Here is a 13227-nt window from a genome sequence, read left to right as displayed (position 1 = left end):
GTTAAGAGTCCGGTGCAGTGTGAGCTGATGTAGATCTGCCGATGAAGAGTCTGAGCTGGAAGGAAATCACTGAGGTTTAATTTCTAATATTTTAATGTTCGTTTGGAGCCTGAGTAACTGGATCAGCAGGGGTGTGAAATGTCCACGTTGAATTTTATTGTGTAATAATTAATGCTGCACTAGTTCAATTTGATGACCAGGATTTGTTGTTAGAACATGCATCTGCAAAGACTTCAGCAGGAATCGGCGGGCTTGGAGAACGACACAATAAACGGAGAGTCTCCACGGCTTTAAAAACAATTCATGTTAAACTGAATCTTCACATCAGGGCTGGTTTTTAGATCCAGATAGAAAAAGCATTTTTATTCACTGGCTTTTGACTCAGTGGTTGACTGACTTGTATTTACTTATATTTTATTGTTTTTGCTATGTTTGTTATTTTATCGTATTTATTATTCTTATGGTATCTATTATGTTTCTATCGTTCAGCACTTTGGTGTGTTTTTAAAGCGCTATATAAACGATGATGAAACTGCAGAAGTCCTCTGTATCTCACATGACCGTCACACATAAGAACCAGGAAGTAAAAGCTGAATATTTGAGATAAATTAATATGAAGGTAAATACACATTGATTAAATACACTAACAAATAAACAGGTTTAATATTTATTGTACAGTGGTGAGAAGGACCGAGACTGAATCCATATTTTTCTACATCCTTCATCTATTTAACATTTCATTCAATTTAGTTTCATTATTTATCGCACCAAATCACAGCAACAGTCGCCTCACGGCACTTTATATTGTAAGATAAAGACTCAGTAACACAACAGCTGGATCCAGTCGTCGGCTCCTGCCCCGCCCACATTTCAGCCATTCAGAACTTTAAACCAGAAAATGAGCAAAGAAGCAAAGAAATGAATAAATGATCTTTATTGTCAGAGTTAAAAGTGCACTGTCGCACAAACACGTCTGGTTTGAGGGCCAGATTGAATTGATCCTTCTACATCAGTGTCTCTACAGTAAATCTGAACTCAAAGTCAGAAACACCTTTATAATCAGTTTCAGCCTCATTAAAACAGAAACTGTCTGCAGCAGTTTTCAAAAGACACAGAAATGACTTTAAATCTGAACATGAAGAGTGGAGCCAAAAAACCAAAGCACTACACAACAAACCTTTAAATAATGTTAAAGGATTTTTTAAACTTTTAATATCAGGATCATTTCTGTGGTTCTGCATTTTAACAGGATGCTAGCTTCAAATTATTTGTCACCAAGTCTTTATTCTGTCCTCAGATCTGATGTTAACATCTGAAGTCCACTGGTGTCTAAAAACTCTCACTATTGGTTTAGACGTTGGATTTATTTATTTCTGAATCTGACCGAAACCACGTGTTTACAAGCAGTTACAAAGGTAATAACTCAAAGTGATTCTGCAGCACTGCAGGTTTGTGCCGCATTTATCTCGCTTTAGGTCACCGGTTTGTTTTTTCAGCTATGCCCTGAACAAAAGCACAAAATCTGGAATCTAAACAGATATTTGTTTCCTCAGGAGCTGAAGGAGACCGAGCAGAAGATTAAATAGAGATGATGGATGAAAACATCCTGCAGTGACGTAAAATACACCTGAAGGTTAAACATGCACAACCACAGGTATGCGCCTTTAAATCTTTTTCTAGCACAAACTCAAACTCCCAGCATTCTTTGTTTCACCCTCTTTCACTCTCTCTCCTCTATTTCTCTTTGGGCGCCATGTCGTCACCACCGGAAACGTTGCCTTCCTCGTCGTCATCATCGCCGATGATCCCCTTCAGGTAGGAGCGCTTGAATTCCTCGAACACAATCTCCTCCTCCTGCTCACTACAGACAGCAGCAGCGTTTCAGAGAAAGTTAGTGTAAAAGCAGCACATCAGCTTCATCACATCATCACATTTTGACAAATTCATTAGAGAAAGAAGGACACAGAAAAACAGAGAGCCTGTGCTTTAACAATGGCCTTGTTTGGAGCAGTGGCTGCTGCCTCCGTGCAGAGGTATGTATGGACACGGACTCGGAACCAGCAGTGGTGGGATTGGGATGTGAGAGGCTTCAATGACACGGAGTTCATCCACCATTTCAGGATCTCGAGACAAACACGCCGCCATGCTTTCTCGTTTGTCTTCTCCGGGGCTGATAATTGGCGTCTGTCTTGTGTCAGTGATGTAAAAGACGGATTTAATGCAACATGTCCATCAAACAGCAGTCGCTTTCTGAAACCTCAGATATGTATCGGATTCAGTGTCACATATGAAAGTGACCCAGGTCGGATTTGAAAATATCGGATTTGTGCCGTTCACACCGTCACACCATGATGGGATATGGGTCGCACAGGGTCAGAAAAGTCGCCTGCAGTGTGAACTAAGACTTCAGCTGAGCATCCACAGAGCAACACTTTGATGTATTTCCCGTTTCTTCTTTGTCATGTTTGGCCTTGTGTCAACCGATGGAGCCCAGGTCCACCTCACAATCGCTGTATGTCAGGTTTGAGGCGGCATCTGAGCCACAAACAGCCCACACAACATCTGCTAGAGCTGCAGCTGAACTGACGCAGCCCAGATGTGTCTGACCTCAGACCACATCAGCACGACTCTTAGTAAACTTTTACTGTCTTTACCTGCTAGTCACATATACTAGACTGTGTGAAGGAGATTTTCTCCCGCTTTACGCTGTGACCCATTCATCCACAATAATGAAACATGCTGAGATTCATCCTAAAAAGGAGAAAGAGATGTTTTTTAGCAGTATTTTTCCTGAGTCTTCATCTCTTCAGCACTGAGGGAATCAGAAGAATTAGAAATTATTTCAGGAAAAAAGTTAAAAAGCTTGGAGAACGTGAACGTGAAGGACTTGATTGGCAGTTTCGGTGGGTACAACTTTCTAACTTTCGCCTTGTTTTCAGTTTTAAACTTGTCCACATTTTATCACTGGTTTGCTGTGACAATGGAGGGAACTTAAAAACCCTGAACCTGTTTTTTTACATTAACAGTAAAACAAAATACTTTTTAGTGTTTGTTTGGCGTTTTTTGTCCTCCTCCAACCACATACTGTAAAAAGTATTAGATTACTGCCATCCTGACAGAGCTTTAAGGTGGTATTTTCAGTTTCTTCACATGTTCTGCTGTGAATAAACCAGGAAACGTGTCAGGGAGGCCACACAGAGCTTCCAACCAGCTGTGTTAGCTTTTTGTTTCCAAGCGTGATGTTACGTCGATGTTGCGTGTCCAAATGAGGCCCGTATCGTGCTTCAGAACATCACGTGACCGAAGATAAACGAGGCCCCGTTTGCCTTAAATGACGTGACTGCCTGTGATTGAAAAGATTCTCTCAGAGAGGATGTTCAGTTAGCTGTCTTCGACTAGGAGTCCTCATTATCTTCCATTTTTGTTTCTAATCTGATGAACTTTTTCTTAGCTGGACTTTTCTTCGGTTTTAATCTGCTCTGTAACTCTGGTAATCTGATCGACTGATGTGAAGGAAAAGATGGAAATAAAAAGACGGGATTGACCTCTCAGCCATTTCTCACACTGTGGAGGAAAGAGGACACAAAGACACCGAACACTGAAGAACAAACAAAGGGAAGCTGATACTGCTGATGAGGACAGGAGCTGGCAGAGAGGAAGCCCTTAAAAATGCTGATGAAGAGATAAAGATCCTGAAACTCAATCCTGCCCCTGGATAAAAGGAACAAAAGCAACATCGGGCACAATAAGCACGACGATGTTCGTCCTCAGCTAATCTGCTGCCTCTGACTCGATCATGTTCACTACTTCAGTCTCTTCCAACCAACACGGCGCATAATCACTGGAACAATTCAGGGTGTCTTCCACGGGGATAAAATCATTGTTTATATTCTTTATTTAATTTAATTATTTTTCAGTTGTTAATATTCTTGCAGTAGGTACTCATGCAAGTGTTTCCAGCAGAGCTATCGACATGTTGTGGATTACGCACCAGTGCTGTGTCGATGGAAAACATGTTTCAAAGTTACACAAGACCAGATAAACAGAAATTATTTTGCATATTTACCTCTCCTTCACTGATGGCAGCAATAAAGAAAAAACAAACAAAGAAGTTTGAACAAATTTCTACAAAATGAACACAGCTTTGTTTTCTCTGAGCGTCTCTCCTAAACCTCACACGGACCAATTTCAGATCTTCTCTGGCCCAACCAAACCTTCAATTTAAACCCTTTGTTATCTGGTAGCCACCTTAGTCAAATCTTTAATGTTGACATTTAAGACTTGACTAATTTATTTGATCTGTTTTCACTTGAAATCGGTTTACTATGAAAATAAACTGCAGTTCTCTTAAGACCCAACAGAGGGCGTTACCTCCCACTTTGAGAACCACTGAGGATTCAGGAAATCTTTTCCTTTCATGCTGAGTTACTCACGCTGGAAAATTTTACATTTCTTTAACTGGTTTTTTTTTTGCAACTTAATTTCTTTTAATACATATAAAACTGTATATAAGCATATGTGTTATACTGATATAATATTGTCTATATAATGATCTGGTTTGACTTTGGTACAGATGTGCACAGCTGCTGTAAACATGAGGACATTTGCAGTTTTACCTGCATCTGGCTTGGCGTGCATCAGTTTGAAGGGAACTTCCAGACCGACCTCGCTGCAGAGTAAAAGCAGAACAAACATTTCTGTCTCATCATTTAATGTCTGATTCATCCTGCAGCAGTTTGCTGAGTGTCTTCAGCTCATGTTGAGCAATACTGCTGATCCTAGAAACTGAACATCGTAGTAACTATCAGTGAAAACAAGGACACATGAACTCACCTCGACCCCATCATCCTGTGAGCGTGTTGGAGACAAAGATCAGAACAAGTAGAAACACGTTTACATGCAGTGACAACAAGGACAGGACGTTTGAACACGAGTACATTCAGTTTCAGTGCTTTTCATTCCTCTACGCACATTTTTAGGATACTCAGGTCACAGGTTGGCTCAGATTTATCAGAGTAACATGAAGAAAATTGGAGCTCTTAAGCAGCAGTGAGCACCACAACGAATCAAAGCAAATCAAAGCCAATAGATGATGAGAGCAACACTGGCTCTGCCCGCTCATCATCTGCTTGCTTTTTATCTCATCCTCAGAAAGAAATGCAAAAAACTTTTCAGGATACTAAAAGAAATGAAGCCACATTTCAAACACATGAAGAGGAGAGACTGACCCTCCAACGATGAGCTTCACCATGACTCTGTACGAGACCATGATCCCCAGAACCTCCTTCAGCACGCCGTCTTTGACACTGAAACGGAAAAAACGATTGAAAGCTTCTTTTTTTAAATCCTAACTGAGCATCAGCGTTTGGAGCTGACTGACTGCTCACATGCTCGAGGAGGCCAGGTTGGTGTCTTCATGCTTCAGTTTGCCATCCAGAGCGATGCCCCTCCTCTCGCTGTTGTTGGCCAGCAGAGGCAGCATCGTGTAGACTTTCTGCAGCGTCGCTCCAGGAGACACCGAGTCCCTGACGAGAAAGAGCAGATAAGCTTTAAAGGAAACACACAAAATAATCAAAAGGTTAAAATATCAGCAAAATTTAATGTTACATTTTTTACAAAATTCTGAGAAGTCCTGTTAATTTACTTTAAAAGATCAGAACTATAAGGCACAATGAACCTGAAGGTGTCTAACAATATGATGAAAAGCACAATAAACAATTTGATCCTTGTTCATTCGAATCGATTCTGATTAAAAGTGGATTGCAATGGTTCAGATCAAACAATTAAAGGAAGCGTCTGTATTTTCTGTCTACTTTGTTCAAATTTATCCTAAAAAGAATAAAAGGATAAAAATAATATTTCAATATCTAATGATTAACCTGCTCGTGTGGAAGTCAGTTTTTCTTTTTGGGAGCAACAAAAAAGATAAACTGCACGATACAGGTAAGATGATGAGTTCAGTGTGTCCTGACTTTTACCCAGAATCCTCGATATCCACACATTTGGCATAGCTGTCATTGGAGTACAAAACCACGTTGGCAATCTGGTCAACTGGGAAAGACAAGACACAAAAAGACATGATGTTTAAGACATCAACTCTGATGTGTTTCCACATGAACCTCTGCGAAATAAAATGAGCTCTTAAGTGTCGCGTTTACCGGAGAGGATGATGTTCTTGATGTTCTTGCTGGAGTTGTTTGTGACGCTAACGTGAACTTTGATGGGCTCACCGTGATAGTAAACCTGAAACAGGACACAGGGTCGGAGGACGTGAGCAGTGTCAGGATTATTCCCTGAAACTGATCAAAAACTAGTTGAAAAGGGAAAAAAGTCACAGAAACAACAATGAAAACCCGCCAAACCCTTCATGTTCGAGTAGCAGATAAAAACACGCCAAAGCTATGAAGTATCTGATCAACTGAAGCTTCAGACTTTGGACCCACCTCTTTGTCCAAACTGGCCTTGACGTGCAGCGGTTTGTCCGACATGACAAAGTCCCTGGTGGTCTCGACAGAGGGCGCTATCCCCTCGCCCTCCGGAGCGTACTGCACCTTCCTGAGCATCAGCTTCACTGTGCTCCTGTTGTACCAAAGAGGACAAAATCATCCACATTAGATATTGTTCACTTCCAGCTGTGTTCCCGGCTCCTACCGTCCGATCGGGCCCGCTGACACTCACCGTTTGCGTACTTTGGCGTCCTGGCTCTCAGCGCTGAACGCCTTAATCTCAAACTCCACAGCACATTGCTGCAGAAGAGGAGAGACGAGAATGCTTCACCAGCCTGTGAGGCATTCGTGTCATCACTGCTGACTCATGAGTTTGAATCTTACCTTTCCGACATCACTGGGTGCTGGCTGCAGGGCCACTGAGCACGGCAGGTTATCGGGGAACTGCAAAGAAGAAGAACAAACGTATGACTGTATGGAGACTGAGACAGAACCAATCATTTCCTCTTATGTGCCAGCATGTTAACGTCTGTCTGTGATCCATGAACCAGTCACTTGTCCTTAACGGTTACAGTGATGATGTCACCACACTGGGCCTTAACGTTCAGCTCAGGTAGCAGAACGTCGAGCTGTCTCAGTTATTCTTATTCTTTCTGCCACAAAATCTCACCACACACCTGAGATTTGGTAAAAACATGACTTTAACCCAACACGCATGCATCTGAATGTCTATCTGATTTTCTCCTAAGGCTGTAGTTCCTGTCCGTGTTGCACTGTGTGCTTAAAAGGATTTTTTTGTCTTCATCTCATCCATCTCTGAGTACTTTTCCCTGCTTACTTCAGCAGATTTAAAATCAGGACTTTGGCTGTTTGCAGTTTAATTCTATTTGAAGTTTCTGCCTGTCTGCAGTGCCGCTGAAGTGTCACCTCGAAGAAGAACGGGTATGAGTTGTTTCCCAGCTTGCGCAGGAGCTTGGCCTGGACTCTGGTGTGGATACCCTTCTCGCGGTCCTGCAGGGGCGGGTACACCTGCCGGGTGGCCAGGTACAGCTCCCTGCGGAAGGCGATTCCCATCACATCCATGTCATCTCTGCCGTAGCGGAAGGTGCACGACAGCGTGACGAACACTAGAGGGCAGAAGAGACAAATCAGTTCAAAACTCTCCTTTATATTTTTATATTTATATGACTGGAATCTCTTTGAATCCGAGTCCAAACAGTCAGGTAGGCAGCGATTTCGTTATTTTCATATTTAACCAAAAAACAATGAGAAGCAACTTTTCAAAGACCCGTCAGGCTGAGTATCAGGAAACTGCAGCTAAAATAATGAATCTAAATGTAACTCTTTTAATCCAGTGTGGCTGTGGCCATGGACATATATGCAAAAGAAACTGTCCAATAAAATGAGCTCTGGTGTTTTGTACAGACCTTTCCTCCCCTGCAGGGCCTCCGGGTCAATGAGGATGACGCCATCTAGTGGTAAAAATTAGATTTTCAATAAAACAAATTTACACTTTCATGTAAAAGGATGATCAAAATATTCAAACAGCAACGTAAAGACATAAATAGATGCAATAAAGTCTCGATCCATATGCTAACATAGCTGGACATTATAAATGCCATTTATTTTAATTTGTGCTGGTTATTTACTTTGATTATTAGTTTGATTTACCAGAAGTCCAGCTGTCATGTTTCTATTCTCAACTTTGAGTTCAGTAAATTACACAGAAAATTCAACTGAACAAAAAAAAACCCAAACAAGCCAAAGGCTCTGCACCATCAGTGCTGGGGTCCGCGCTACATCACAGGCAATGTCGAGGTTTTTCCCCCATTTAAACAACAGACTCACCCAGTGGTTCCACAGAATCAACACGGTCCACAAAGTCTCTTTTCCCCATGTAGACTCCAACCTGAAGGAGGAAAGAAAGTCTTGAAACACCACATCCAGGAAGCATCACCGGCTGATGCTAAACACACCTCAGTTTGTCTGCTCCAATTTGCTTAATGACCGAGGTCTACAATGACCGTGATCTGAGTGCAGACACCTGCAGCTCAGGTGGGACATAGCTCAACTAATAAATCCGAGTCGGCATCACAACAGGTCTGATATCTGATCCTCCTGAAGAACAGACGAATGCAGAAAGTACACGTGGGCTGGTTGCAGGGACTCCCACACACTCGAAAGAAGTTAGAGGCGAGGTCAGAGGAAACATATCAGTCAAGAAACTTTCAGCTGATAATTCTAAAGTGAATTCAGCCTTTCAGCAGAAACTGTGTGATGAGACTGACCAGCTGATGACATATTCATTGTTTCTGTTGTTTAGTTGTTGTTTATTTAGAATAACTGAACAAGAATATTGTTTTAAAAAGGAAAATAATGAAAAAAATTTAGAAAAAAAGGTTTACATTAAAAACTCGATAATATTCAGACTGATGTGAAACAGACAAACTGCAAACGCTAAAGCGATGGAAGCATTTTGGTAAATATGAAGTTAACATATAATGAATAATTCATTCTTTGTTATTATTTATTCAGATTCATATCTTTTCTAAGAATTCATAAAAGACAAAGCGCTCTCCAGCAGTGTCACCTGAGCGTTAGCATTTCCGACAGGCATGATGTTTTTGTTATCCAGGTGTTCCCAGCCTGTGGGAGAAGTCCTCATGTCACACTGACAGAGCTCAGCACAGGCTGTACTGAGGTCAGACATGTGCTCGATAAACAGAGCGAAGCCCTCGCTGCAATAAAGCCATCATAAATCAGCTCACGTTGTCGTGTCGACCTTCAGAGGATCAGTGAGCTGAGCTGCTTCACAGAATTAAAGTTACTTTCATTGAAGCGCTGGAGAGAGAGAAGGGCGTCGGAAATGATGTCTTCTATACACAGAAGCAGCAGCATTAAGAGTTATATTTCCACTCCAACCACAGCCTGCTTCTTCACTGGGACATCCTCGTTGTGCTGGTCAGTGTAGTGTGATTACACAGGATATTACTGCTGGTGGTAGAATGCCACTGTGGCAGTTAGATTTAGGCCTGTGCCACAATTTAACCATAAAGCCGTGACTACATACAAATGACATCACTTGTCTTTTGTTGCTGATGATTGGTTCCAGGCTTCAGCCAATAAAAAGAATTCTTTGCTTGCCACTTCCACGCTCACCTCAAAGCTGAGACTTGTTACTATTTATACATTTGAAGTTTCGTTTTAACTGTTTGCTTTGTTAGATTTAAGAATCTCAGCTATTAGGGTTGGGCTTATTGCAACATCGGGCTTTGGATTAATGCCCTGAGGCCGTCACCGGTGACGAGCCTAACACTGACAATACGACACATTCAGACAGGTTTAAGGCTCAGAGAACCTTTGATGATAGATCTCACAGTGAGGCAATGAGGCAACCTTTAAATGATTCAGGTTCACCTCCACCTGTTTCCCAAATTAAAAATCTCTTAACAGAAATTCTATAATGGCAAAAACAAGCGTATGAGACGATTCTGGCTTCTGTAAATGTGTCTCTTTGTCATGTGGCTAAAACAAAAACAAAAGTGTAGATGCACAGAGTTGAAAAGAAAAGGACGAGGAAGAAGCAAAAGAAAAAGAAAAGTCTTGAAAATGAAGCTTTTCATTGATAAATATCAGAGAATGCAGTTTAGTTGTATGACAACATGAATAAACATGACTGTCAGCTCCTTTCAGTCTGGAAAATCCTTTCAGGAAAACACTCACGGTTCTAATTTTACTGAGAAAACTCAACCAGCTCACCGACTTGTCCTTGCAAACCTTCTTGAAAATCACATTTTTGGGGCTCATCTTGGTTCAGACTGAAGGAGGCTGGTCCGCGGTGCCTGACAGAAAGAAGGGAATAACTTGACTGACAAAGCGTGCGACATCACAGCAACGTCTAAAAACTCAGAATGTTTGAAAACAAATTCCACATTTTCACCTCCATTCTGTCTAATTCCTGATTTACTCAACAAAATAAGAAAAAGTCAAGTTGATGGTGAACTAAAAATCTGTAAAACCTTTTCTTGCCAACCAAATATTGTCTTTGCCCTCCATGTGTGAGCTACGAACACACCTCAGTTATATCTTTCACTAAAAAAAGCCAGTTTCCATAAAAATCGCCAGTGAGAAACATTTTCACTGATTGAAAATAGAAGTAGTCAGTAGTTCCTGTGACACTGCTAGAAACGTGTAACCAGGAGAGATTTGGACACCAAAGATGAAGAAAACAGGAAGTTAATCAGGGAGAAATATGAGTCAGTTTGTCACAATGTACATGTGGACTGTAAGTTCATTCAGGTACATATTTATTCTTATACAAGCCCTGCGATAGACACCAGGGTGTACCCCACCTATCACCCTGAACTGAAAGCAGAAGAAGGTGGATGGATGGACGGGTGGATGGATGTGATGGATGGATGGATGGATGGAATTATATGTACAAAAAGACACATTTTCACGATGTGTTATTTATCTATGTCTTTGTTTGTTTGTCCATCCACACGGATAAACGATTTCTCCTTGCTGATTTAATTACCCTGAGATAACCGAGAGGTTTGATCAGACTTAACTCAGTTAATCCTGTTAAAACCTTCTCAGAAGTCTGTGACCTCGTCTCAGTGAAAGCTACACCTGCTAACATCTTCAAAATCGCTTTGGGGCGACGTGAGGAAGTCTGCATCCACGAAGAAACGTCGTACTTCCAATAATAACAACAACTGAATAAAGGGCACGTGTCAGTGCTACTCATTTGTATTCCAAAATCTGACTGAAATAAGATGATTTTTTAATGCAAAATAATTTCTCATGACATCAAAACTAATCAGCAAAAAAAAAAAAATCATCCACAATTTGAGAAATCAGTCGTTTCTTCATTCAGTCATAAATGTGTCTGAAGTCCCAGAAATCATTTTTTGCTTAGAAATAAAACATGTCACATGTGTAGCCCAGTTAGTTTTATTTAATTTTAGTTTTATTTATCCTACAATATGAAGAATAAACATTTACTTTTTAAACTCAGGGACAAACTTTTTTTAATTTGAGTCTTTGTCTCAAAAAACCAAGTGACAAACTTCACCCAAATAATCAGATAAAGTGAGTTTTAATTATGTATTTTATTTATTTCTAAGCTTGAACATGAAACCTTTGATCCTGAACTTTGAAGATAATTGTGTCTATTTTAGTTTGAAACTGAATAATAAAACAGAAGCAGAATTATTTTGTTTTAAGATGAGATAGATAAGATACCTTTATTAGTCCCACAAGGGGAAATTTTGAGGATATTAAATAAAGCGTCACGTTTTGTTGGTTTGGTTTGGTCTTTAAAGTTTCTCACAGCAGAGCTCTCTCTGTCTCTCTCTCTGTCTTTGTTGGAATCACAGGCTTTTGCTCCTTTTCAGGGCTCCTGGAGGAAACTTTAGCAGCTCAGTTTAATAACAGTTCCTTTTGTACTGACAGGTTTAATCTGAAAGACCCTCCAGGATCTACAAATGTAAATATAAAACAGGAACACCTTGGATGTGTCAGAGGACTCACCTGTGGTGCGCAGGTGTGCCGAGGCTGGATCAGAGACAGGAGTCTGTCCCCGAGGCTCTATATGTAAATGCCTGCTGTCCTTCACAGCTTCTCTCAGCCAATCAGGTGACCCAGCGGTGAACTTTGACCAGCCCTCAGGACCTCCCTCCCACTTTCTTCACCTACAAACCTCCACGCGCAGACAGATGGACAGAGAGACAGAGACAGACTTCAGTGAATGAGCTGACTGAGAGGATTGAAGCTGGTTATCCTCGGTCAGCACAACGAGGCTGGATTAGACCGACGGACGTGACAGAGTGAGGAGGTGCAGGGAACAAAACGTGCTTTCAGCCTGTGTTTTACCTCACGTTATCTCTTTTAACCCATTCAGCTTTCATCAGCTTTACACATTTAAGGTGCTGAATTATTTCTGTCAGGGCAAATGTATTCATGCAGTTCAGCTCATGCAGTGGAAGGTTTTGAAAGTGATGTAAAATAAGGATGAGCATTAACAAAATAAGTTAATGACTGATAATAAAAAATAATCTTTATTATAAGATTTATTATAAACATCCTTTATTAAAAGTGTTAATTGATTACTTTGGAGTTTAATTGTACATATTTGTTTTTGCTTGATTTTTTTCTGAGTAAAAAAAAATGCCATGCATAAATGCATAGACTGTATCTAAAAGATGGACTCAGCCAAGGTGGCTCCATTTAGGAGCCTCAGTTTCAGCATCACGGTGGTCAGCATCTTATTTTGTTCACTATTTTTTATAGCTACATTTTATCTCCGTGTTCGGACCCAGGAATGGCCGATGACATCAGACAGATAATAAGCAGACAGTGGTTAACGTTTACATTTAAACTAAGCCAATGCTCCTTTAACCATGTGATTTATGGAGGACAGAAATGAGGCAAAAACCTAAATCTGTGTTTAACACATGTATAAATCATGCGCACAACGACAACAGAACAAGCTTTTTAAAACAGGCCATTCATTTATTTACTTTATTGATAAACTAATGTGTATAAAGTGCTTTTCAGTTCAGATTCATCAAAGTTCTTCCACTTTTGTAACACTTTTGTAACACAATCAAATCTGTCTCGCTACGTTTCAGGTTGGGTTTACCTCACACTCCCTCATCAGAGACAAATTATTATATTTCACAGTCTTTGGTTTTGAGTGTGAAACTAAAAGAAAACACGTTCAGACTTTTGATAGGGACTGTGTGTGTGTGTGTGTGTGTGTGTGTGTGTGTGTGTG

General features: G+C 40.7%; 1 protein-coding gene across 1 annotated transcript; it reads right to left on the bottom strand.

The window, feature by feature from the left end:
* Nucleotides 1-1401: 1401 nt before the first annotated feature.
* Nucleotides 1402-12179, bottom strand: saga (S-antigen; retina and pineal gland (arrestin) a). Its single transcript, XM_005746348.2, has 16 exons — nucleotides 11982-12179; nucleotides 10206-10288; nucleotides 8295-8355; nucleotides 7874-7918; nucleotides 7374-7573; nucleotides 6831-6890; nucleotides 6679-6746; nucleotides 6444-6579; nucleotides 6159-6243; nucleotides 5979-6051; nucleotides 5388-5525; nucleotides 5229-5306; nucleotides 4834-4848; nucleotides 4617-4669; nucleotides 4067-4076; nucleotides 1402-1861 (listed from the first exon to the last, which is right to left on the bottom strand). The coding sequence occupies exons 2-16, from the start codon at nucleotides 10251-10253 to the stop codon at nucleotides 1735-1737; spliced, it is 1197 nt and encodes a 398-aa protein (XP_005746405.1). The 5' UTR covers nucleotides 10254-10288; nucleotides 11982-12179; the 3' UTR covers nucleotides 1402-1734.
* Nucleotides 12180-13227: the final 1048 nt, after the last annotated feature.

Source organism: Pundamilia nyererei, unplaced genomic scaffold (genome assembly GCF_000239375.1).
Source record: "Pundamilia nyererei isolate P.nyererei 1_Seehausen unplaced genomic scaffold, PunNye1.0 scaffold00177, whole genome shotgun sequence".
Lineage (NCBI taxonomy): Eukaryota > Metazoa > Chordata > Actinopteri > Cichliformes > Cichlidae > Pundamilia > Pundamilia nyererei.
This window is presented reverse-complemented; position numbering and strand designations above follow the sequence as displayed.